General features: G+C 38.8%; 1 protein-coding gene across 1 annotated transcript in view; it reads right to left on the bottom strand.

The window, feature by feature from the left end:
• Positions 1-10,391: 10,391 nt before the first annotated feature.
• CYB5B (cytochrome b5 type B) overlaps positions 10,392-27,581 on the bottom strand; it is a 30,329-nt gene continuing 13,139 nt past the window's right edge. Inside the window, exons 3-6 of the mRNA XM_059044923.2 lie at positions 27,269-27,397; positions 26,696-26,725; positions 17,199-17,224; positions 10,392-14,233 (exon numbers count right to left, since the gene is read on the bottom strand). Of these exons, the coding sequence (XP_058900906.1) occupies positions 14,143-14,233; positions 17,199-17,224; positions 26,696-26,725; positions 27,269-27,397 (276 nt within the window). The 3' untranslated portion in view covers positions 10,392-14,142. The remainder of the gene's footprint in view (positions 14,234-17,198; positions 17,225-26,695; positions 26,726-27,268; positions 27,398-27,581) is intronic.

Genomic DNA, 27,581 nt, shown 5'->3' with positions numbered 1-27,581 from the left:
GACTGTTTCCCTATGAGTCATTCCTCTTAAGGATAGTTTATCAGGGCTTCCCTGGTGGCACAGTGGTTGGGAGCCCACCTGCCAATGCAGGGGACAAGGGTTCGAGCCCTGGTCCGAGAAGATCCCACATGCTGTGGAGCAACTAAGCCCGTGCACCACAACTACTGAGCCTGCGCTCTAGAGCCCGCGAGCCACAACTACTGAAGTTCGTGCACCTAGAGCCCATGCTCTGCAACGAGAAGCCTGCGCACAGCAACGAAGAGTAGCCCCTGCCCACCGCAACTAGAGAAAGCCCGCGTGTAGCAACGAAGACCCAATGCAGCCAAAAATAAATAAAGAAAATGCATGGTAAGAATAATTTATCAGCAAGGATGCTTCCAGCTGCAAGTAATAGAAAACCCAACTCAAATGGCTTAAACAATAAGGAAATTTATGATCTCCACACAAATGGAAGCCTGCTGCAGGTTGTGCTTCAGGGTTCATTCCATCAGCAGCTGGAGGCAACAAAGTCTCATGTCCTCTCCTTCTCCACTCAGCCACCTTCGTGTTTGCTTCATTCTCAGGCTAGAAGCAGGGCAGCCATAGCAGTTATTTCTGTGGCTCTGGAGAGGAAATTTCTTCCAGAGGTTTCATGCCACTGGTTAAGAATTGGGTCACACATATAACCATGTGAAATAGAACTATCCCAACTGTCTCAGACTTATCATCTGGGATAGGATGGATGTTGAGAAGCCTACCCCAGTGCTCCCTATGGAAAGCCACGGAATAAAAACGGAAAAGGTCTGGCTCCTCTTATGTATAAACATGCTTTATATTGATAAATGGTAACAAGGGTCATAAACAGGGGAGATTTGTGGCTGAACATACTGCTGGAGATTCAAGGTTAGAGTTAAGTAACTCTCTGGGAGGAGAGAATAAATTGACCGTGGCAAAATAAACACAGCCGCTCCTGTACCCCCCTCCCCCGAGCGTCAATGATCCTTCCTCTCTGAATTGCCCATTTGGGCACTGAGTCATAAACATATTCTTTAACGTTATTGGGATACTGTCTGTTACCAGTGATGTTAAGCACAGAACATAATGTTTCAGTATACTCTTAGTATACAAATCCTACCCCTTTACAAATCACATGATGGCAGGCAGGGCACATGGAGCCCGTCATTTATTTTATTTTAGTTTTTTAAATTTATTTTTGGCTGCGTTGGGTCTCCGTTGCTGCACGCGGGCTTTTCTCTTGTGGCGAGGGGGGGGCTACTCTTCATTGCGGTGCACAGGCTTCTCATTGCAGTGGCCTCTCTTGTTGCAGAGCACGGGCTCTAGGCATGCGGGCTTCAGTAGCTGTGGCACATGGGCTCAGTAGTTGTGGCTCGGGGGCTCTAGGGTACAGGCTCGGTAGTTGTGGTGCACGGGCTTAGTTGCTCCGCGACCTGTGGGATCTTCCCGGGCCAGGGCTCGAACCCTTGTCCCTTGCATTAGCAGGTGGATTCCCAACCACTGTGCCACCAGGGAAGCCCAACCCCATCATTTAAATGCTACGAAGTGAGTCATGGCTCTTCAGAACACTCCAGTTCCTTCAGTTACCTCGATGATACTCCATCCATTCAGTCCCCCTAGATGTTTGAATATTCTCTACAACACCAATTTTTGAATAAATATGAGACTCATATATATACATATGCATTAATATTCACTTGCTTACAGTAGCTGGGAATGTAACAGGTTTACATCCCTTTTTTCAATGTGCTAGTCACATATTATTCCAACACAGATGAATACCTGTTGGTGAAATCTATCATCAAAGAAGATCTGGGTAGGTAAGCTATACACAGTGAAAAACAATCACAATAATGGAAGATACAAGAGTGATATGTTTATGTTAAGTGGTAAAACATGTATGTCTGTGGATGATAGGACAGATTCAAAGATAAGGTATTAATTACACTGTATATGTATATACATTTTATATACATAAGTGTATATGTACCAATAATTTTATATTGTTTGAAAAAAAGGTCTCCAAATAATCATTCACAGTGGATAAATATGCTACTGATAACATTCTTAGCACCATGAAGAAAGGATGAATATATACAAGGGAAATTCCAGCTGAAGAGTAAAAAACCCAGCATAGCCTTCAGAAAAATATTTGCCACAAAACTAACATTCTTGAGGAAATTTTTTCTCACAGATGTTTCTAATTTTAATTGCTACTATAGTTTACAAGGCAACATATCAGCACAAATATTAAACTAATATGCAAAGTTCTAATATGAGAAAGTACATCACTATAACACACTAGATCTCAATGGGCCTAAACACCCTGTTTCAGAAAATCTACTTTTTTTACTAGAGTAAAAATATAATATCCTGTGAGTATCAATCAGTTTAGTTGCATTTTCGATATCCAACAGCTATCCAATATCCCCTGGATGTTTGAACATTCATTCTTGTTAGAATTCCAGTTTTCTCAAAAACGACATGAGGCAAACATGTTTTACTATTCCCTCTTATGTCAACTGGGAATGTATCTTATTTATAATCCAATACTACCCCAGTATGCTTTTTGCTATAGGTTAGGCCATTTTGAAAGAAGTTGAATATGTCATGATGCCAAGACCCAATACAGTCAAGGATCTTCTAATGGGGACATGAAATGTCAGGAAAAAGCCTCTGTTAATTTGCTCCATAAAAATCATATCAAGGTTGTAGAGATTTTAAGAGGAATGCTCTTTTCCTTCCGTACCTGCAGAGGGCACATTTTCCACTTCACTAGTACTCCACCAACCAGTCAAATGTATTCTGAGCATCTACTGTGTGAAAGCACCGTACGAGGTACAGTGGAGAAACACAAAATAATGCCCAGTAATTGCCCAATCTCTGTCCTCAAAGACACTCCACTCTAGCTGGGAAGATTAACAGAGGGACTCGTCTGGTGCCAAAGAATGAAAATGGCCATAAGTGTGTGCCAGGCACTCAGAGAAGGGAACAGTGAATAGTGAACTGGAATGAGGTTTCATGGAGAAAGTGAGACTTAGGTTGGACTTTGCAGTCCGGGTATGATTCAGCTAGACCAACATGATAAATATGCTGCCCATCCACTGCCACTCTTCATGCTTGCCAGCGTGGCTCCACTTCCCACTGAGCTTGGATCAAACACGGTGCTACATAGGGAGATCAGCCTGGTGCTTTGTGACCACCTAGACGGGTGGGATTGGGAGGGTGGTGCAAGAGGGAGGGGATAGGGGGATATATGTATACATATACCCGATTCACTCTGTCATACAGCAGAAACTGACACAACATTGTAAAGCAATTATACTCCAATAAAGATGTTTTAAAAAAAACAAAACAAAACACAGGGCTACAAGCAAACAGTCTAGTCAACTGCAATCAAAACTCAGGACCAAAAAGAAAAAAAAAAAAACCTCAGGACAAAACCCATTTGGGATGGGTGAGGGTGGAAGTTGGAAATTACGGCTCATGGAAAAGAACTCTGAAGGGTACAAGAGACAGGAAAGGGCAAGGTGGAAGCAGAAGCCAGAAGGAGTGGCCGGCTGAGAGGAGATTGTCTAGGTAGGCAGTATTGGGTCAAATCATGGAAGGTATTGAAAACTAGGCAATTCTTGAATAAAGAATGTGTTTAAGAAAGAATAACTTGGAAGGAATATGCACAGCAGATACAGAAAATGACTGGGTACATCTGCTTAAAAAAATATCTCATTTAGAAAAAACCCAAGCCTCTGAACAGACTTATGGGTGATAATTTTTAATTTTCATGAACAAGAGATTTCTTAAGTACCCAGAATTCCAGCTTAGAAGACATTTTCTTTCGGAAAGCATTGTTCCCCTGGGTTCTTATTTACAATGCTGCTGTTGAGAAGTTGTGATATTGCTTCCTGACTCTTCCAAAGTGATCTACTTTTTCTCTTTGGAAGCTTTTAGGACCATGGTTCTCAACCCTCACCATACATCAGGTTCCCCTGAAACAGAGCTTTTGTTTTAATTGATCCGTGGAGGGTCAGATATTGGTATTTTTTAATGTTCCAAGGTGATTTCAAGATGATCCAAGATGTGGCCATGGTCAGTGGTTTTGGATTTTCTTATCCCTTGTGTTCTGAAATTCCACAATGATATGCCTCAGTAAGAGTCATTTTTCATTATTGTGTTGAGCAGTCAGTCATTTCAACCTCAAAAATCATAATTTGTTCTGAGATGTTCTCTTTACTTTTATTTTTTGGCCACACCTCGTGGCTTGTGGGATCTTAGTTCCCCGACCAGGGATCGAACCTGGACCACTGGCAGTGAAAGTGCCTAGTCCTAATCACTGGACCACCAGGGAATTCCTTGGGATGTTTTCTTTTATTATTTCTGTGATAGTTTCTTCATTTTTCACTTCTAGATCTCCTCTTAATTGAGATAGGGTATCTCCTTGTATAAACTCTCATTTTCCATCTTTTCATTTTTGTTCTACCTTGTGGGAGATTTCCTCTTTTTTATTTTCCATCTCTTCTACTGCTTTTTAAAAAATTTCTGCTATTAAAAGACTTTATTTTGAAATAACTTTAGGCTTACAAAGACTTGCAAAGGTAGTCCCCTAATGTTAATATCTTACATAATGAAAGTACAATTATCAAAACTAAGAAATTAACATTGCAACAATGCCATGAAGTATAGACTTCATTTGCATGTCACAAGTCATTCCACTAATGTCCTTTTTCTGGATCTAATCCAGGATCCCACTGTACTTGGTGGTCATGTTTCTTTAGTCTCCTCCAGTCTGTGACAGTTCTTCAGTCTTTCCTTGTCTTTCATGACCCTTGACACTTTTGGAGAATATTGGTTGAGGGTTTTGCAGAGTGTCCATCAATGTGGGTCTGTCTGATATTTTGTCATGATTAGATTGAGGTTACGGAATTTTGGGGAATACAATAGACAGGATATGTTCTTCTCAGTGCATCATTTCAAGGGTACATGATGTTGATGTATTATTTATTACTGATGAAGTTAAACCTGACCAACTTGGTGAAGTCAGCCAGCTTTCTTCACTAAAATTACTGCTTTTCTCTTTGTAACTAGAAAATGCTTTGGGGGAGATACTTTGACTATGTAAATATCGTTTCTTCTTAAGCTTTTGCCTACTAATTTTAGCATTCACTAGTAGCCTCAAATTTGTAATTTCTAGAATTCTTATCCTCTGTTCCTTTTAAAATAGCATCCTTGGTTTGTATTCATGGATACAATATCATCTCTCTGAAGTTGCAAGTTTTGTTTTCTTTTCTTCTACATTATTTCTTTCTCTTTTTCCTATTTGTTTTGATCTCTATCTTTTGTACTAAAGCTTCCAAAAATGGTTGATAGCCCTTGGCTATCCGTTTATATTTAACTGTTAAGGAAGGCACTAAAAACCTTTTTGAATGCTTTGCATCCAAAGAGCTTATTGATTGATTTCACTGCCAGGTGACCTTGCAGTAGCACCAGGTGTCAGTAGCTGTTGACCTTTTCTCTAGAACTGGTGGGTTTCTCCAGAGAGAAATCTTCCTAACCGCTGCCTGGGGGTATAATCTTGACTGTTAGTATTCTACAAGCCAAGGAGGTGCGGGTGGGGAGGTATCTCAGCAATTAGTATGAAATTCCACTTAATCACCATGGCCCTCAGCTTTGCCTTGTAATCTCACATCAAGATCATCTCAGTTTACTGGCCTTAGATCTTCCAAAAATTTCCTGAGACCTTTCACTGACAGAGGTGTACTCTCTTATTCACTTTGTATCTTTGTTTATTCCTTACTCTCATCATTTATGTGGCTTTTGGAAGGGAACAGCGATAAATGTGTCAAACTACTATGTTCAATCTGAAGCCCCTTACTGTTATTTTTGGGGTGTGGTAAAAAACCATCAATATTTATCAAGTATAAAATTCTATGAACCGAAAAATGGTACAGATGAACCGGTTTGCAACTCAGAAAAAGACACACAGATATAGAGAACAAATATATGGACATCAAGGAGGGAAAGCAGGGGGTGAGGGGTGGAATGCATTGGGAGATTGGGACTGACATATACACACTAATATGTATAAAATAGATAACTAATAATTGACATATAACATTGTATTAGTTTTAGGTGTACAACATCATGATTTGATATATGTGTATGTTGCAAAATAATTACCACAATAAGTTTAGTTAACATCCATCACCAGTTATAAAAAAGTTTTTTCTTGTGATAAGAACTTAAAAAAAAAATTCTATGAACCAATCTCCCACACAGAAGAATTCCAAATGATTTATGTAGATACTCCACCATCAAGGAGGTGGAGCGTAACTCCCTACTCCTTAAGTGTGGGCTGCCCATAGTAACTTCCTCCTAATACGAAACAATATGGAAAGTTCCTTTCAAAGAGTAACTTTATAGAAAAGAAAACTAATAAACACCTATAATGGAAAAGAATCTGAAAAAAGAATATATATATATATATATATATATATATATATCAAATCATTTTGCTGTACACCTACAAACTAACACAATATTGTAAATCAACTATACGTCAACAACAAAAAAACCCCTAATAAACACTACCTCATCCTTTTGATCAAGGTCAGTCTCATAAATCGTATTGATAGTATATACCCTTGATATGATGCAATAATAACAAATTACATCTAGAGCCTTCCCCAACCCCAACCGAACCTATAACCTCAGTCTAATTATAAGAAAAACATCAAGTTCCAATTGAGGGCATCCTACAGTGTACCTGACCAATACTCCTCAAAATAGTCAAGGTCATCACAAACAAGAGTCTGAGCAACTGTCACAGTCAAGAGGAGGCAAAGAAAACATGATGACTAAATGTAAAAGTAGAACAGAAAGACATTAGGTAAAAACTGAGGAAGTATGAATAAATTGTGGACTTTGATAATAATGTACTGATACTGGTTCATTAACTGTAACCAATGTATCACATTGTTTAAGATGCTAGTAATAGGGGAAACCGGGTACTAAGTTTATGGGAACTCTCTGTATCACTGTCACAATTTTTCTAAATTTAAAACTGCTCTAAAAAGTAAAGTTCATTTGAAATATTTTTATGAAACCAATAAACACTGGCAGCTGAATTTATTTACAGAGAAAACAGAATGGGTTCGTGGGGATGCAGGAGTCAATGAGGTTTTTCGGTTGTTAGTGACGTGGGCAGCCTTGGGATTCATCTCAGAATTCTACTTAGGAGTTCCAGATAATTCAACAAATTTGGATAGGGTGTTCGTTCAGACGCAGCATGATAAACCATACTGAATCTGCTTAGCCCTTCCTATGGCCCAGCATAAAGCAGGGCACCCTGACGGATGCAAAGATGCTTCCTTCAGAGGTTGTATAGTCCGTTAATGAAGACACTTAAACAAAATACACAAAGTATGTGATAATATTATCTGACTTGGGTATCTGCTCCCCCTATGATCCACCCCACCATTCAGAGCTGAGGAATGGGTCCCCCTGCCCTTGATGGGATCAGAAATAGACACTCTTGATACTGTCTAGCCAATTACATTCTCACTTCTAAGAATTAATTTCCACAAGAGGTTTGGACTGGAAACTATGTAGCCACCTTGATTCCTATTGGTCTTGATTCCTGGTCCTAGTTCTCATGAGATCTAGTTGTGCTTCCTAACCCTGAGTTCCATCAGATGCTCATTCATAACTGATTCATATCAAGTAAGTTCCCTTTTACCTGTTAGCTTAAATAGGTTCCTTACAAATGTATCTTATTCTATGACAAAAATAATGTGTGTATCTTTTTAAAGAATATTTCTTCTTTGCAAAGAGTATTAGCACAGATAAAAAAAAAATGAGTCTCTGCCCTATGAGAGCTTAGGTATACTTGGAGAGGCAGAACCCTTTGTTACCAAGGCAGGCATTTTAAGGTCAGGTAAGCTGCAGAGGCCACTGTAGTTAGGATATGTTTTAAAAACTAAATCTGAACTAGCTTAAGACAAAAAGCAAATTTACTGATTCATACATGAAAGGTCCAGTGGTAGACTTTTAGCCCTAAATGAAGGTCAATAAAGATGTTCAAACAGAACTGCACTACTTTACATGCATGGTCTGGCTTAAAAACAAATCACCTTGGGCTTCCCTGGTGGCGCAGTGGTTGAGAATCCGCCTGCCGATGCAGGAGACACGGGTTCGTGCCCTGGTCCGGGAAGATCCCACATGCTGCGGAGCAACTAAGCCCGTGAGCCATGGCCGCTAGGCCTGCGCGTCCGGAGCCTGTGCTCCGCAATGGGAGAGGCCACAACAGTGAGAGGCCCGCATACCACAAAAAAAACCAAAAAAACAAAAAACAAATCACCTTAATTTCTTCCAAATGTTTTCTACAACAGGCTAGTGGGTACATTTTTGGACCACATTACTTAAAAATGAAGAGAAGCGTGGCTAAGGTATCACTTATTAGTAAACCATGAGACAGAGTACTGCAGTTTAAAGGGGCAAGATGGAGCAGAGTAAGTGTAGGAAAAATCCAAAAACTAAAAACAAACAAACAAAAAACACCTAAAAAAAAAGATTCAGAAAAGAAAAAGGGGGTCATATTGGAAGTCTTAGAAAGCTCATTTTCCTTTGCTGCTCCTTATTAGATTTCTTGGGTAATAAATCAGAGTGGGCAGGTTTGTGAGAAGATTCGTTTTTATTGTGGACATCATCCTATTGTTTTGTAAGTAATGCCACCTGCTTTTCTGAAAAACTTCGATTAGGAAACTAGGAAAAAAAGATCCCCAAAGTAAGCTTCTCTGAAGAAAAATGAAATTCAGGCACCTGGGTTTAAAAACTTTTCTCTTTCCAGGTCCATGGTGGTTCTAAAGTTAACATCAATGTTTCAGCCACAGAGATTAGAACCAGGAACAAACAATACGAAACTGCTCTGAGACTGGCACTGATGGATCAAAAATGCCACTTGGGGCTTCCCTGGTGGTGCAGTGGTTGAGAGTCCGCCTGCCGTTGCAGGGGATACGGGTTCCTGCCCCGGTCCGGGAGGATCCCACATGCCGCGGAGCGGCTGGGCCCGTGAGCCACGGCCGCTGAGCCTGCGCGTCCGGAGCCTGTGCTCCGCAACGGGAGAGGCCACAACAGTGAGAGGCCCGCATACTGAAGAAAAAAAAAAGCCACTTGTCACACTTGTAACAAACAGCATTTGTAACTGCATTTGTTTCTTAATTTAAGGCAGGGTGCTTCTTACCTTAAACTTACATAGTTGAAATGACAATCTTCGACCTCAAGTTTTCAGGAATCAACCAGGATTTGTCAAGTACCTGCTAAATACTCAGCATCAGGAAGAGTGATGTGAATTATTACGATTGAAGGTTAAACATTAGATTCAAACAACTAGTAATAAGAATGGGACTTTCCTTTCCAGTTAGTAGCCCTCAATTCACGTGAGAGTGAATTAATCGAGCCCTAAGGAACGGTCTCACTGGTAATGTCAGAATGCTATCAGTATGTTTAAAGGTAAATTATACAAACGGTTTATTTACCTTGTTTTATTAACATAGTCACTAGAACTTCGATCTCAATGTTTAACTTTTCCCAACAGTTTCGCTGTTTCCAAGAAAAACCACCATTTGAAGACTGGCATTATAGATAACAACATATTATTACCTTGAACTGGCTTCTCTTTACCAGATGGTTTCAGTAAAAGCAGAACTCCCAACCGCTCTACCTGGTTGCCACTTCACATCCGTTAATACAGCAAAAGTCTTCATTTCTGCCTCTCAGGATTATCAAATGCGCCACGCACGTCAAGGAAAGAGCAGCAGTGAGAACCCTGAAAAACTGCAGAACTCCCCATCCAGTTACACTAAACCCAGTAGTAGCATAGATACAGGTGACTTTTATGCTTCTCAAATTCTTTTCTTCCAGAACACCTGAGAATTACAGGACCAACATTTCTACTTTAAAAAAAAAAAAAAATTTTTTTTTTTTTTTTTTTTTTTTTAAAACAACTTGTAGGGATTTCCCTGGTGGCAAAGTGGTTAAGAATCCACCTGTCAACGTAGGGGACACGGCAGTTCTAGCCCTGGTCCAGGACTATCCCACATGCCGTGGAGCAACTAAGCCTGTGAGCCACAACTATGGAGCCTGCACTCTAAAGCCCATGAGCCACAACCACTGAGCCCACAGGCCACACTACTGAAGCTCGCGCGCCTAGAGCCCGTGCTCTGCAACAAGAGAAGCCACCGCAATGAGAAGCCTGTGCAAAGCAACAAAGAGTAGCCCCCGCTCGCCACAACTAGAGAAAGCCTGCACACAGCAACGAAGACCCAACGCGGCCAAAAAATAAAATATAAGAGCAAAGCTAAATAAATGTAAAAAAAAAAAAAAAAAAAAACTGTAGTCAGGGAGAGAAAAGGAAAACAGTATCTTTATTGTGTGTAGTTCTAACAAACATTCACTGTGTGCACATTCCAGCAGAAAGAGACAAAGATCTTTGTTCAAAATATGCTGAAATAAAATAGGTAAACAAACTTCATTACTGAATACACAAAAGGAATGTTAATATTACTCGCTCAGAGGGTGAAGTCAAAAGGAAATTAAATAATCATAATAATGTTTTGCCTAAATAGCAAATGTAGAATATAGGTGTAGGCACAAAGCAGCTCCTAAAATTCATGAGTGGGATGCTAGATGTAGGGTAGGTGACTTGACAAATACCTCTCTGCTTCTTGAAACCTCCCTTTGCGATCACCCCCACAAATTCCAAACCCAAGCTCTTCCAGGGCACAACCATCAAATGTGACTAAACTTCCCATTACTTCTGTGGTATTTGGCAAAAGAACGAGATGGTTAAAAAAAAGAAGAAAAAAAAAAAAAAAAGATCAAACTCCTGTTGAGACAAGACATGTCTGAATCCATTCCTCCTGGAGAAGGAAGTAATGAACATTAAAGTTCTGCGTTTCTAAAATGGAATTTAATCAGATAGGTATCACTTAAGATTTTAAGCATGAGATACTATGTAAGTAATGATATATCTGGCCTGTAAAGCATTTTTCACTGCTCCATTTGGGAACTGAGTATATACTCAACAAAGTTCTTATTTCACAACGTGTGGATTTGTGACAACGGCTAAAAGAACTTTACGGCTCAAATTATAGGTTCCAATGTATTTTTGTTGCTGCTTAAGTGGTCAAATTAGAACTAAACACAGTATAAACTTTATCTGTGTACCACTTCCCTGTCTTTAAAAATGTAAGTCATTTGGAAACCAAAACCAATTCCTGAGAGAGAGGGGCAGGAAATTTTGGGACCCAGCACTAACATCCCTATTTGGGGGGCACTAATTTCCCCTCATCTCCTCCTCTGGTGCTCTCCAGCCCTTATGTGTACAGTATGGTGAGCGGCAGCTGTGAGCCTTCCTTGGGAATAAACAACCAAACCAACCCAGAGACATCCCAGGAGGCCTGGCTGGCCAACAGTGACTGGCTCCACTGTCTCTCCAGAGGGGTTTTCACGACCCACCAATGTCAAGACTGTTTTGAGAATTCCTGTCTACTTCTTAAAACTAAAGTCCTTTTTGATGGATTCGGCTAACATACTATATTACTTTATTGTTTAAAAAAAAACCTCTGCAAACTCACACAAGCTCTACCTGGTTGTTTATGTAGGCAGCAGAATAATAGTAAATGGACCCAAAAGTGGCTTTTATAATACAACGTGACATGATATTAGCAGGAGATCAAAAGAAGCCCTGGGTACTGGATGGATTTCATAGATGGTTGAGACGAAGTCTGAAAATCTTTTCCTCTGGCTCTGAACAAAAACAAGTCCAGATATAAACAGGAAAAGACAACCAATATGAAATAGAAAAACATACCTTTTGCAGTGGTCTTTACCCTAAAAATATCAAAAAACCACAAATTTTACTTAAGAATATCGTTCTTTAACATTTCTTCTAAGCCAGATGTTTTTCATTCAATTTTGGGGACTGCCAATGCACTTTTAATTGACCCAAGTTATCTTCTGGCTTAGTTTTAGCTTGAATGTTCCCTTTCCAGCTCCTCAATACTCCTTTGTTCTTCTTTTCTACCACAGTGTGGGCCCATGTGATCACGCAACTTAATGATTACAGCAATTATATATCAATTCTTATTCAAGGCAACCCTTTCCTTGCCTTCCTGGAGGAGCATCAAGTCACAGCACCTCTGTTACACAATAACCAAAGATTTTTTCTTTCAATAAGTTGTCTTACAGTGGCATCTTAAAATACATACAAAACATTTTCTAAAGATATAAGTTTTAGGGACTTCCCTGGTGGTCCAGTGGTTGAGGCTTCGCCTTCCAATGCAGGGGGTGCAGGTTCGATCCCTGGTCGGGGAGCCAAGATCCCACATGCCTTGTGGCCAAAAAACCAAAACATAAGACAGAAGCAATACTGTAACAAATTCAATAAAGACTTTAAAAGATGGGCCACATCAAAAAAAAAAAAAAAAAAAAAAGATATGTTTAAAAAATTTACCCATATCCCTGACATATAAAAGTCAGCCAGAAAGCCCCTAAAATTTCTCCATAATGTCATAACCAAGTGTGCGATTAGCAGGTTAACATGATTTTTACGAATTGTGAATTCACTCAACTGCTAAATCACAGGATACAAGACCTGGGTTGAACTTTTTCTTAAATAGTTTGCATGGGCAGACACTGGTGTGCTGTGCAGCTTCCTGTCCTGTCAAGCGCCTGGCAAGCAGGAACAGGGGAGGGTGCTGAGCAGTGCCCGTGGTCCTTCCTGAACCACGCTGCTTCCTGCTGCATGTGACGATGGCTCAGAGTAGACTGGTCATCCTCAAAGGATGGGAAGAAAAATCACCACAGTTGTCGGCAGAAAACTCCCAGTGGACGGCCTCCTCAGGTGCTTCCACGGGGGCGAAAAAAGCAGTCAAATACAACAGGGAAAGTCCGAACCAAGGAGAAACAGTAACGTAACTCTAAATAACCTACTCCTCAATGAAAAGTCATCTGAGAAAAAAAAAAAAACTACCAGTTTTTTATTCTCAATGGAAAAAACAACAAAACCACAAATTGGAGCCATGTACACATGAAATGGAAAACATTCTCTTGTCCCAATCTCCCCCCTCTGAAGGCTGCTTTACCATGGGAGTTATTTTACTGGGGCAAACAGAAGATTAAATACTGTACCTTTGATCAATTTGGAGTCTCTTACTTCTGTAAAAAGGGTAATAAAAAACTGCCAGTTGATAAAAAAAGAGCAAAATCCTTTAACAAAACTGTAAAGCTCTAAACACATAGTTTTACCAATACAAGATGGTAAGGGATTTAAAAAAAAAAAAAAAAAAAAAGAAAAGAAAAAAGATGGCTAGGAACTGGTGCCCAAGTAAAGGACAGTTTCTGGTGCTTTTTCTAAACTCCTGTCCTAAAAGTAGTGTTTTTCAATATTTTTCAAAAGAAAGCTTACCGTGAATTCACTCTATCATCCCAATTCATCTCTTCCTCTCCCTGTTTCTCTCCACTCCCCATAAACAAAAGGGAAGCAGAGTTCTGTCCAGCACCATTTGGTGGCCTTAGGATGTGGCAAGGGCTCCCTGCTACACTCAGTTTTAACAAATATAAACAACGAACAAGATCATTCTGCAGTTGTGTTTTAAGTCGCAGGTGTGCAACCTGACTTCATGAATTAAACCTCTTATGATAATTAAGTCATAATTTTTAAAATAATATTTACTTAAAAGAAAAAGGGAAAAAGAAAAGCTTCAAAACCAGAGTGTGATGCCCTGTTAAGTATGTCTAAGGTGCATTCAAAGTATTGGAGAGCAGGCAATTTTACCGAAGGGCAATGTCACTAGGACACGTAGACAATAATTATAAAAGAAAGTTTTGAAACATAAAGGTGCTAGTGGAAAACAGTAAGGAGAGGAAACAAAGGCAAGGACACAATGAGCAGGTGCTTTGAGAGTAAGGCTCTGAGAAATGACTTGGACACTGGCCCCAGGGCTGAGGCGGATGTCTGGCCAACAGTCTGGGGTCCGAGGGAGAAGAATACAATTGGCAGGATTCGAGAAGAGGGCACCGCTGCAGCCTCCAAACAAGTGTCTAGTTCTCACTCCCAAGTAGATGTGCTTTCCAGACTTCAACAAGGTCTCTTCAGGAGGACTTGCTCTCCGCCATGTAGTAACGATACAGAAAACCTAAGAGAATAGCACCTACGATGGGGAAGATCCAATACGACCAGTAGCTAGATGTTTGGGGGGGAAGGGGGGAGAAGCAATAAAATCGTGAACATTTCATACCAAATGTTCCCTGTCTTTCAACATTTCACTATTTTAAACATTTTTCACATTTTAATATTTTTATAGCAAAGAATTTTATTTGGGGAAATAAAAAAAATCCAAAGATCTGGATTGAAGTTAAACAATAATTTTAAAAGGATTAAAAACGGAATGTATGGTATAATACCAAAAAATATATACATACACACCTCAATATATACGTTTTCACAAAGACATAAAGTGGTTATTTCTGGGTTACGGGATTATGGAGAGTTTCAATTTTTCTTTATGCTTTTTCACATATTCTACAATTATCATCTTTAAGCAGGAAAAAGCCACCATTTTATGTATATAATTATACATTTAGAACCAATGATACCTAATACAACTGTTGACGGTAATCACATCTGCCCCACATGTATTTTTCAAATTTAATCCTCACAACAATCCTATGAAATAGGTATTATTATTCTAATTTTATATATGAAATACAAGCTTTGCACCCAAAATCACAAAGGAAAGTTGGTCAAGCAGTCTGATTCCTATCCTGATTCCCATCCTCTTAATCCCTACTTAAGTTCAGACACAAATAAGGACACACACATATGCACACACACAATATACCGATAGTTCTAATAAAGTTAAATAAATGGTATTTGGCTTAAAAAGTCCTGTAAGAAACTTTCCTTAGAGTTTCAGGACAGTCATTATTCTCCTTAAAATAATCCTTCCTGGGGATTCCCTTGGCAGTCCAGCGGTTAAGACTCTGAGCTTTCACTGGAGTGGCCCAGGTTCAATCCCTGGTTGGGGAACTAAGATCCCACAAGCCACACAGCTGAAAAAAATCCTTCTTCTCTAACAGAGCTTATTAGCCCTGCTGGTTTTAAGGTATAATTCTTCCATAATCCCAAAGACCTGGCTGCCCCTCCACTTATGACATCTGCAGTCTAGGTATTAAAATTAGGCTCTGAAGCCCCAAAAACCAGCCAAGGTTCAATAATAAAAATGATTCTCTTTGCCTAAGCATGCCTAGCACTTTGTACACTTAAGTATAGCAGAAAGCTGTTCTGGACAAGTTTAGAATGTCAGCCAGGTAGCTTTGTTTAAAGACACAAGCAACTTGGTCAGTATGTACAACAGCAATATGGCACAGGGAAACTTAAAAAGTAATCTCCCCAGAAGAGTAATGAATTCAGGTATCTTCCAGAGCAGCCACAAGGGACAAAAGACTTCAAAACACAGAAGATAAAGTCTTCAGTGCACAAGACTGAGAATGGTTGACCACCAATCCTCATATAATCCTTTGTAACTTTACGGCCACTGAGAACAGAACCAGAGGAAATGCATCTATACTGCACCAAAGGAGATACAGATTCAACAGCAACTTCCTGGCCATAAGACAGAACTCTCTTCATTCAGATTTATTCAGGTTACTGCATGTAGTTGTGAATCAGTTGTTTTTATTGCTTTGAAGTATTCCACTATATGAATATCCCAGAATGAATTCATTCATTTTACTAACGAATGGTTATTTGGGTTGTTTCCAATACTTAAATATCTCGAATAATGTTGCTATGAGCATTCTAGTACATGTACACTGGAATACTTGTACACACATTTCTCTTGAGTGTGTATATATCCCTAGAAATGGAACTGCTGGGTCAGAAGTTATTATATTGTCAAATTTACTTGATAATGCCAAATTGTTTTCCACAGGGATTGTACCCATTTACATCTCCCTAAGACCCTAAAGAGGGCCTAAGAATATTGGTAATACACTTCCTAAACAACTCCTCTTATTTATAGAATTTTAAAAAATTTTCACCAATCTGGCAGGTGTGAAATATATCCTATGATTTTAATCTGCATCTCTCTGATGACAAATGAAATTAAACCTTTTTTTCCATATGCTTATATTAGTGCTTCCTCTTCTGTAAGGTGCTTGTTTAAGTCTTTTTCTCGTATTCTACTAAGTTATTTTTTAATTGATTTGTAAAAATTCTTCATGTATTCTACACAGTAATTTTTAATCAGTTTTAAGTGTAGTGTAAGTCTACTGCAAGTTCATGGCCTGTATTTTCAAATTCTTTATGGAGCTTTTGGATGAGCATAAATCCTTAATATTAAGAAAGCTGAATTTACTAACAGTTTCCTTTAATTTCCACTTTTAAAAAATATTCTGTCCATCACCTCAAACAAAAAAGACACGGTACTTTTATGGGAAAAAAAGACACACTTTCTCTCTCTCTATGAAATGCTTTAAGTGGGATCTCGGAAAGATAAAACAGCTCTATATAATCTCTATAAATTTTTACAAGCTAAGGATTCTACAGTTATCTCAAGTGGAGACACTTAAGGGATGACAAATGTATACCTTTCAGGGCTAATACTACTGTGTTAGTAACATTACTGCAAGGGATAAGTAAACCTTTGAGAAAGCACACATTCCTGAACATGACTGCAATACACAATTTTTTTCTTCTGTAAAATGTAATAATACATTTTTACATTTATTATTACATTTATAATATGTAAGGTAGGTGCAGAGTGGTTGTGAGGATTAAATGAGATTAAGTTTTTAGTGGAAGTTGCATAGCTAAGCTGAACTGCAGAGACTGTGGGCCTGAATTAACAGTAGTACTACTTGTCCATGCATACTTACCTCTTACTACATGTGATCCTAATTTATGTCACAACAAGATTTAAAACTTACTCAAGGCAAGAACTTTTTTGAGATGACTCAAGATGACTAAAATTGTAAAAATTAATTTTGCTAAAGCTAAGGAACTACTGAATTTGTAACAGTTTTGACCAAAAAAGAATGAGCTGTCAAACTGTACTCTAAGTTATATTAGACATGTATATTTATGGAAGAAACTCTTTGCCACATAGTATGTTGAGCATAAGGAAATCTATTAAGGGAATACCAACCTTTTGCACGTATTTTTCGGAGGGTCCTGAAGAAGATGCATATTCAAAAACAAACAAACAAACAAGATTAATAACACAGAGTATATAAATCTTCTCGAACCGTCATGCAAACTCTGAAGCTAATAACAGAACTTCATCTTTCATGCAATTTGATGTTTACAAATCCATATGCGATGGGAGGACTAGGAATTCTTTTTCTGATAACATACTGGTATTCCCTAGTAAAGAACCACTAATGAAAGAGTAGAGAAATGACCTAAACTCTTTTTATTTGTAAAAAACAAACAAACAAAAAAAGCCACTGGTACAAACTATATTGCAATGAACTAATTTGCAGTCACAATAGTAAGCCTGGTTCACTGTGGCTTGCCACTGGCAGTAGCTAAGATCACATTTTGTGAAAACACTTTTAAAAAATAAAAACTCCTGTCTTGTAACATAGAGATCAACTGGGAAACGCTCAAAAGCATGCAGATGACTGCTTTGTGGCTTAGAGAAGTGAACTGATTTACTCTCTGAAATCGTAATAATTACGATTAGAGACCTTAGGGCTTATTTCACAATGAAAACAGCAAGAATGGAGTTAGGGGAAAGAAAATAACAAAATAAAAACAAAAATCTGGCAGTAACAAGTAACCAGGTACTTATACATGCGACAACACTGATGAACCTTAAATGTTACGTGAACTGAAAGAAACCAAAGACCATGTATTACATAAAGTCCATTTACATGAAATGTTCAGAATAGGCAAACCGAGAGGCAGAAAAGTAGACGAGTGGTTTCCTAGGGCTGGGAGAAGAGGAGCTGGAGGGAAATGGAAAATGACTGCTAAAGGTTACGTGGTTTCCTTTTGGAGTGATGAAAATTTTCCAAAATTAATTTGTGATTATGGTTGCACAGCTCTGAATATACTAAAAACCCTTGACTTACACATCTTCAATAGGTGAACTGGATGGCATGTGAATTATACCTTAATAAAGCTGATACTAAATTTTTAAATTCAATTTATGTAAATATCAAATGAAGTTATGGATTTCATTAATTAGTTGTATAGTACAAAAAAGCCTGCTAACTTACTGCCAGAGGACAATAACCCATTAGCATAAGTTACTGCTGCCCAAAAGATCATCTTTGCCAATATGCAGTAATATGCCAGGGTACGGACACATAACTACAGATTTCAGTAACCTCCAAGATTCCCAAAAACCCTACATACATACTGGCCTAGATATTTTAGAGTAGACCATGAGATAAGTTTTAACTTCATATACCCAAAACATTGTCATGCAAATGAACACATGCCCCAAACCTGAAAAAAATTGCCTATAGGCAAGTAAAACTTCTAATAAAAAGTTTTAAATCCTATTAATATGCTACTACAGGGCTTCCCTGGTGGTGCAGTGGTTAAGAATCTGCCTGCCAATGTGGGGGACACGGGTTCGAGCCCTGGTCGAGGAAGATCCCACATGCCGTGAAGCAACTAATCCCATGTGCCACAACTACTGAGCCTGCGCTCTAGGGCCCGTGTGCCACAACTACTGAGCCCACGTGCTACAACTACTGAAGCCCGTGTGCCTAGAGTCCGTGCTCCACAACAAGAGAAGCCACCGCAGTGAGAAGCCCGGGCACCGCAACGAAGACTAGCTCCTGCTCGCCACAACTAGAGAAAGCCTGCGGGGAGCAACAAAGACCCGTCGCAGCCAAAATAAATAAATTAATTTAAAAAAAAAAAAAATATATATATATATATATATATACTACTACACTTCTTTGAGACCCCGATGTTAACAATCTGGGACATTTCTCCTTGAATAGAATGAGTCAGGCTAGCTAAAATATGTTACGGTCAATCTTTGAGAAATACAGCAAGTGTTTTGCAGATTTGGAAGGCTGGGGTGGTAATGACGGTTGTGTGTGCATCTCATTTACAACGTTGCCTTTTTAAAGCTTTTTTAAAAAAAACTAATTAATTTATTTATTTTTGGCTGCATTGGGTCTTTGTTGCTGCTCGCGGGCTCTCCTCTAGTTGTGGAGAGCAGGGACTACTCTTCGTTGCGTCGCACAGGCTTCTCATTGCGGTGGCTTCTCTTGTTATGGAGCACAGGCTAGGCGCATGGGCTCAGTAGTTGTGGCGCAGGGGCTTAGTCGCTCCGTGGCATGTGGGGTCTTCCTGGACCAGGGCTCGAACCCGTGTCCCCTGCATTGGCAGGCGGGTTCTCAACCACTGCGCCACCAGGGAAGCCCAACGTTGTCTTTTTAAATATTTCACTACAGTAGCCAAGAAATAATTGAATTCTATCAAGAAAATTCCACGGTCTTTTATGCTTTCTTTATCCACACATATACCAATGATTTACGGAACAAAAAATGTAGACTTAGTATTAAAAAAAAAAGCAGAGGTAATCTGAAAGGCTTACGTGAAAGCAAAACAGAGTTAATATATGTATTATGATGTTTAATCTATAACCACATTAAATCCGTTAGTTCATATAAATGGATTCTCTAGATTTCAAAGTTTTTAGCCTCTTTTACAACCAAAAGCACTGGTGTGTGCTAACTAGAGTGAGCCTCAGACAACGTAGCAAGCGAGAGAAGAAAGAGAGGGGGAGAGAGACCAGACGAATCAAGGCTGCAATATACTGAAATTGTTAATAGTTCGTAATAAGCAATAAAAATTTTAAAATATACATGGTTTCCTTCCTTCCTTCCTCCCTCCCTCCCTCTCTTTTAACTAAGTACCTCAACCCCTGTTTTAAGAGCAATCTAGGAAAGAAAAGAGAAAGAAGCTTATCCTCTTTAGAATACCAAGAGCCAAATAAATGCCAAAGTGACTCCGCTTTTAATCAACTATAAATGAAAGAGTTTTTTGTTTTTTTTTTCAGTACGCGGGCCTCTCACTGTCATGGCCTCTCCCGTTGCGGAGCACAGGCTCTGGACGCGCAGGTTCAGCGGCCATGGCTCACGGGCCTCCCGCTCGGCGGGAAGCCTCTAAGTGAAAGAGTTTTTTAAGGCACTGCTCTTGTAGCCAAGTGTCTCGGCCAAGTTTGGAAAGAAGTCAAATAAGTTATTTTTAATTTAACAAAATTAAGAAGAAAAGCGTTCTATTAACACAAAACTTTCCTTCATCTTCACCCTTCCATTCTATCCGTGTACAGCTCCCCCGTTCGCATTTCCACTCCAGAGCTCTGTGCTGAATCTAACAGATGCTTAGGTGAAATTCCTATAGTTTATGATTGACTTCAATTTACCCCTGTGGGTGTTCAGGCATATCTTGGCTGGTTATGTTCTTGCCCACATTTTAATTTACATGCAAGACTGGTCAGGAGAAGTGACTGCTCTCCATCTTTGGCATGGATAGTAGTAATTGCAATACTATATGATTTTAGTTACAAGAGAGCAGTTCAAATACAGAGTTCTACCAAAAGCCTTACCAAGTGATTAACATGCATGCTTCTTTATTCTCCAATGAGTCTGGAATCACTTCCAAACAACCAGATTGCTTTAAGTCTACTCTGATTTTAGTCCAAAATCAACAGAAATTAACTGTTTAAATATGGTGGTTCCTAAAGTTCAAGATTCATTAAGCCTTTAATTCCCTCATAAAATAAGTAAGTAAATAAATATATTTATATACACACAAATACTAAACATGGACTTTGTAGGACAAGAGGAAATATTTCATAATATTTGAGAAACCATTTTATTAAAGCTGATTATAACTGAAATTATGTCTAATATCCTCAAGCTCAATGCTAAATCAGTTTCCTCACCTGTGAACTGAAAGGCTCAAATCAGATGAACCTGAACTCTAAAGTCATATTCAATTAACTCAACACAATTTTCCGACCCAAGGGCATTTTAGCAAAACCTACAAGAGCAGACTTCTGAAGATTAGAGAGAAGTCAATACCATTCTCCCACGTCCAAGAAGGAAGACTGAAGGAGCACAACCACACAGAGATGTTTCTGTTCTCCAGCACATGCGTAAAGGTGTGTTCTTCCGGATACTCTTCCGGGAGACAGTGCGCCGTGAGAACCAACCCTCTCTGATGTGGTTAAAAGAATGACAAAGAAATGTCATAATTGGCAAACATATGGGAAGGGATTTGGGGGTCAGTGGGGGGTGATTTCACTATGAACCCTGTTTATGAAAAAAACATGGGAGAACACATGCTTAAGGAATGGTGCATTTTGTCACCAGAACATAAACGTAGGAAGCAATGTGCCAAAATTATAGTTATGATGCATTCAAACATATAGACAGAGCGTTAAGTGTATCTTCAGCCTAAAGAGTTTATACTTAGACTTTCAGAGGTTTTAAATAAAAGGGAAATATAAGGTATATAAGAAGCTTATGTTTTAATTCCTAAATTGAATGTTAGCCATTCCAAGAGGATTCCAAGTATTTAAAATTGGAAGAAGTGGATTTTAAACCACAGGACACCTTCAGCAAATTTAATGAGTATTTAGGTGGTCTGGTAGTTTTTGCAGCTTTTTATTTAGAATAATTTGGTTTCTACGTGGCCAAAAACCTATGAAAAACAACTTGGGAACTTTGGGCTTCAAACACTACTGCAAAGGATTTTTCCCCCATAATACAATGGACTGTGTAACATTAGCTAACACTATATAAATTTTAGTTTTAGGTTCATCATACAACCTAAAAAGTCTGAGTTTTGAAAGTATATGATTTCAATATTTTCATGGCCATGTGGTGCGGATCTTGAGGACAGCCTTCTCATGACGCTCTAATGTACTAAAACTTCTTTCTAGATGAGAATACAGCTTAACAATTACTGTCATGTAAAGCATAAATCCCTAGAGTCAGCCCAGTCATATAATATTTCCCTGTACGTAAAGGCAAATTCAAAGATGAAAAACACCTGCTAAAACAAATTTCTATACGACTCTCTCAAGAACCCATTATGATAAGATACATAAGACATCACGGAAGAAAAAAAATTAAAACACTCAGACATTAATTTCTACTGGGACCTAAGAAGTGAAAAAACTTGTTATAACATTGGAGGGCTGATTTGCAAAAGATGTTACCTTGTTCTTCTGACATCTTGCTTTGCAAAACTACACATCATTTCTAAATAAAGCATGACAAGAAGACACTAAGCCTTCAGATTCCTCAGAAAAGGGTATTTTGTCTTTCAAGAGTGATCTTGCCATTACATTCTATGCTTTATTTCAAAAAGATTACATTACAAAATACAAATGTTAGGGGAAAAAAAACAGGCAACAATGAAACCACCATACAAAATTCTTTGGTAAATAGCAAGCACTACTCATCCAAAGGGCATCTGCATACCCATTTTAAACGTTAATAAATTAGGTTGTAGATATGATAGGAATATTTAACAATTCTTAAAAGGAAATTTTTAGTATGATGCAACCAACTAACTACATTACATAACTATAAAGCATGCATTCTTTTTAGTTTCCCTCCCATAAAAGAGAAGGTAAACTGAATGTTATGTATGTATAATACTTTATGTACGTGTAATAGAAAACTGTATAATAAAAGTCTGTAGCATCTGGGAGAAAAAAACATATCTGCCTTTAAATGCAAGTTATAAATTGCTTCTAACATAGACGGAGTTCACTAAATTTCAAATGTTAAATTTTTTAAGTTAAAAAACGAAGTTTAAGAAACATGTTAAGGGACTTCCCTGGTGGCGCAGTGGTTAAGAATCCGCCTACCAACGCAGGGGACATGGGTTCGAGCCCTGGTCCGGGAAGATCCCACATGCCGCATAGCAACTAAGCCCGTGTGCCACAACTATTGAGCCTGCGCTCTAGAGCCCCTGAGCCACAACTACTGAGCCTATGTGCCACAACTACTGAAGCCTGCGTGCCTACAGCCCGTGCTCCTCAACAAGAAGCCACTGCAATGAAGAGTAGCCCCTGCTCGCCACAACTACAGAAAGCCCGTGTGCAGCAACAAAGACCCAACGCAACCAAAAAGAAACAAACAAAAAAAACCATGTTAAGCCTTTATAGAGACAATCTTCCTTAGAAAAAAGAAACATCAAATCCTGTTATAGCAAATGTCATCTCATCAAAGTTTTTGTCTATGGAATACTAAGTATTAAAGAGAATGAGAGATCTTTATAAATTGATAAGGAACAATCACTAAGATAAAATTTTTTAGTAGAAAGAAGCAAGGGGCAGAACAGCACCTATGAGATTTTTAAAGGAAGGGATGGTTGGTCTGTCTACTGATCAATCAGTCTATCTATCCGTCCATCCACCTATTTATATTAACGTATGCACAGAATCTCTTTGGAAGAGTAAACAAGAAAATGGTAGCTGGTTACCTCAGGAGGAGGGGAACTGGGAGACAGAGTTGGCGATGGCAGTCATTTCTATAGTACACTTTTTTGTACTATTTGAATTATTAACTATGTACACCACAAACTACCCATTCAAAACACTTAAATGGAAAAATGGTCAGGTTATTGGGATGCACTGTAATGAGATTTGACTAGTGAAGCAGTTGAACTGTCACCTAGATATCTGTTGGTGATTCAACAGATATGACTGGCACCATTTCTTTCATTTATTCAACGGATATTCAATATCCGTTGAATAAATGAATGAAATGGTGCCACTTTTTTTAGTCATGTTAACATTTGTATGTTCCTTATCTCCTGAACTGAGGGTAGACTGAGTGATAAAAATGTTAACCAAGAAGTAAACCCATAATCCAAAGAGAGACCTCATGGACCACAAATGTGTCTAAGTTACTTTAGCACGGTAGGCAGGCAGGCAAACTGGCACAGAAAACACTGTTCTAAGGTGAGTTTCCATAACTCAAAGCAGACCAGAAAAGTGTTAACTTAAGTATGAATGGAAGATTGATGGTTCTCAGCATGGGGACTAATCCAGCCAGGAAGAGATTTAGAGACAAAAAAGGTTTTTAAATTCTAGTTAGTTATCTTTGACTGAAGCAGGTAAGAAAAACATCTGTTGCCAGATCTGTAGTTTTTAAGCTTTTAAGTTTTAGTATTGTAACAAACATTTCAGGGTCTTGAACCTCAGGCATTATCAGTCTAACAAGGAAACAATGGTGACCATCAATTATTTATTTACTCATGTCATAGCAAAAGCAGTACGAAAGGTAGTTTCCAAAATACTGGGAAAAAGTTTCTGATTTACACTCTAGAATAGCACATTTTGGGTGCTTTTTTCAAAAAAGGTTTTTTTGAGGTGGTAGGGAGGTAGTTTCAGGCAGGGAAGAGACATGGAGCTTGGAGCTGTGGAGGGAGGAGAGAAGCACAAAAATAAAGGAAGAATGAAAATGAAAACTGTCGCATAAGGCAGAAGACACCTCTTAATTAGGCATTAAAAAAAAATCACTTCCTCACAGAGGTTCTGAAATCTTAACCAAAAGAAAGGAAAGTATTAATGAAATGAACTTTACATTTACTTCTTCATGGTGAATGTAAAAAAAATGAAGAAAAGAGACACCTGCAGCCTAGACACAGAAGTGCCCCTTTAAAACCCATGTAAGAAATAAATGTGAAGGATCAAGAATTTCTTCCTGGAACTAAAATCAGGCTGGACTATAGCTCTATGACAACCTATGTAGGTGGTCCTGGATCTGCCTGAAGTACAGCAGTGTGACTGGAAACACTCAATAATCAGACTCTATTTAACGGAGACTATCCTTTGGGTATAGCAGACATGATAAAAACAGTCTTGAAAACACTGCCTTTAATCACTCTTTAAGCCAGGCTGGGGCCAAACTACATTTGGAGACCTCTAAATTTTTACAGAATTTCACCAAATCTCACCAGCTAAAAGGGTTTCTTTTTCTTTATTTCTTACAAAAAGTCCAAGGCTCAACAGTTTTAATTTATCTGAGACATCTCTAGTTAATTATTTGGCCTATATATAGAAGGCAGACAGTGCGCTTTCCACAGAAGAGAACTAAAGTTCCCTAAGGTTTCAAATGAAAAGATAGGCATGTCATTCAGCGCAGTCTGGTGCCTGGCTATCTGGGTTACTTTAAGTGCAAATTCCCACCTCCAGAGATCATGAATCAGTAGTAGTAATGGCAGCCTAGGAAATATACATGCCAAGAGATTACAATACAGGTGGTACAAGGAATAGAATTTGAAAAACACTGCTCTCCATTCCTAAGAATGGTCCTAACTACATACTATACTACCAAGGAAGAAAAATGGCAACAAGAAGCAATTTGTAGACTTCTAGACATTATAACTCCCCACAATTTTATCTGTCTTAAATATAATGGGTATTCTCACAGTGCTGTGCAGAAGTGGGTTATGCCCCCTGGATACAAGGTGCATCTCTTGAACAAATGGGAACATCCCTTGAATCAAATGGTGACCTCTGAGAGCAATGGTTTCTGGACATGTTCAATATACCAAACAAGCCATGCTTAGTTCAAATGTTACCTTAATTACACAAGTGAAGATTCAAGAATGGATAGTACATGCGTTAGGAGGGGAGGACAAACAAACCAACAGTGCTCACAAAGCGTTTAGAGAACTATTTCATGCCCCCTTCATAAACAATTCAACAGTTCAGAGTAGCAGAGTGCAGCAAGACGGAAGCGTTAATTTACACAACCACTCTGGATGGCAGAGCAACAGGTGGCAGATACCATCAAGCAATCTCTTGAATTGAAAGAATTCTTGTGTCTAGGCCAACTAATTGCTGTGTCACACGAGTTCAGTAATACCAGCTCAATGAGGAAAGGGAAGCAAGAAGCTAGGAGGAGGAAAAGAGGAGGGAGCATTGCCTACATGATGTTCTGGGTGACAACTAACTGCTGTCCCTTTAAATTAGAGGGTAGGGGAAGAGTCAAGGAAAATAGTGAGAAAAAAGTGGGGAAATAAGGGAGATGAACCATCCAGCTTGTGGGAAGCAAAAAGGCTTTCATATTTTCTTCCTGGTACATTACGCAGTACACATTAAGGTTTTCAAATATTTAATCTTTTGTTTTTGCGGTATCACTGTGTGAATGGGAAGGGTGTGTAGACCTATTTGAGCCTACACCATAGGGGAATAGGGACAGAAAGGCCTGTTCCAGTCAATTACTCAATTGTTCCAGTCTACAACTCATTCTAAGACTTGCAAGAGTAAATCGACCTTCCAATTCTTTTTCCAACACAGAAGCAATTATTGTCATCTATACTATTAAATGTAAGAATAAGAAATACTTTTCTACAACTGAACCTATAAACTAATTTCTTTCAAAGCAATACGGGGCATGGCTTTAGAGTTTCAATTTTTTAAAAAAGCAAATAGAAGCATGAATAAAATGTCCCTACTGTTCAAGACTCAGTTATTCTTTTTTCCTGAGATGGTACTGAGTCCAAATTCCTGAAAAACAGGATTTTTGTTTAGGGGAAAAGTAAACACTTCTCTTGTTATAATACATTAAAAAAAAAAAAAGCAATTTTATTTGAGTAAATAGAAATAAAAACACTTGAAAGACACAAGAGAAATAGTCTTACCTTGTCATCACTTCCGGGTTTAAGGTCATTCTGTTTAAAGAGGAAAACAAATAGTATTTTAAGACACATCTAAACGAACTCTCATTACCTGCTTATTTCTAACTTTGGAACATGAGACTACATTCTGGTAGTAGTAATTCCCTGGGAGATGCCCGGGTCTACAGAAGGGTACTGCCCACTCCCCCACCCCTGCATCCCTGACTCTGAGCATATCAGGGTCCCTTGATAGAATGGTATGGTTTTAAAAGTCCATAGTTACCACTTTTAGCGATGAATTTGCAAGACCAAACTACTATTTTAGGAAGAGATATTAACTGCATTACAAAAAATTCAAACAATCAAAAATAACCCCACCTCCAAAATCAGTTCCTTTTCATAGACACTATATGTGTTGATTTACAGACAAGAAGCTCTATCTTAGCACAGTAAAGCTAGATGATTTTGGAGAAAATTTAGCCTGATGGCTGGGTTGAACGAATTTCCATGTTACTAACTCATTCCCTCATCATGATCTGTGGCTGCTGGATGGCTTCCTCTCTCTACAAGCACTCCTCGAGCTCAGCTCATTCTTACCGGATGCACATCACCAATATAGTACTGTTTGAGCATTTCTCTGGCATCAGAGGAGTGGCCTACATCTTCAAAACTTTCAGTTGCATCTCCACCAGCTTGTTCCAGCAGAACTTCTTCTCCACCAGGATGCTACAAGGCAAAGATATTTACTGAACAGAGGGCTGTCTGAAAAGCTAACTAATGTGAGCTACTTCCCCCTCCCCTCTCCTCTTTTTAATGGCAGCAATGGGACGAATCAGCACTGCATACCCCCATGACAGGATGCAATGGGGAGAACACAACATAACTCCTGTGTCTTTTGGCCAAAAATGCA

This window comes from Kogia breviceps, chromosome 18 (genome assembly GCF_026419965.1).
Source record: "Kogia breviceps isolate mKogBre1 chromosome 18, mKogBre1 haplotype 1, whole genome shotgun sequence".
Classification (NCBI taxonomy): domain Eukaryota; kingdom Metazoa; phylum Chordata; class Mammalia; order Artiodactyla; family Physeteridae; genus Kogia; species Kogia breviceps.
Note: the sequence above shows the minus strand (reverse complement) of the source record. Positions and strands in the feature narration are given on the sequence as shown.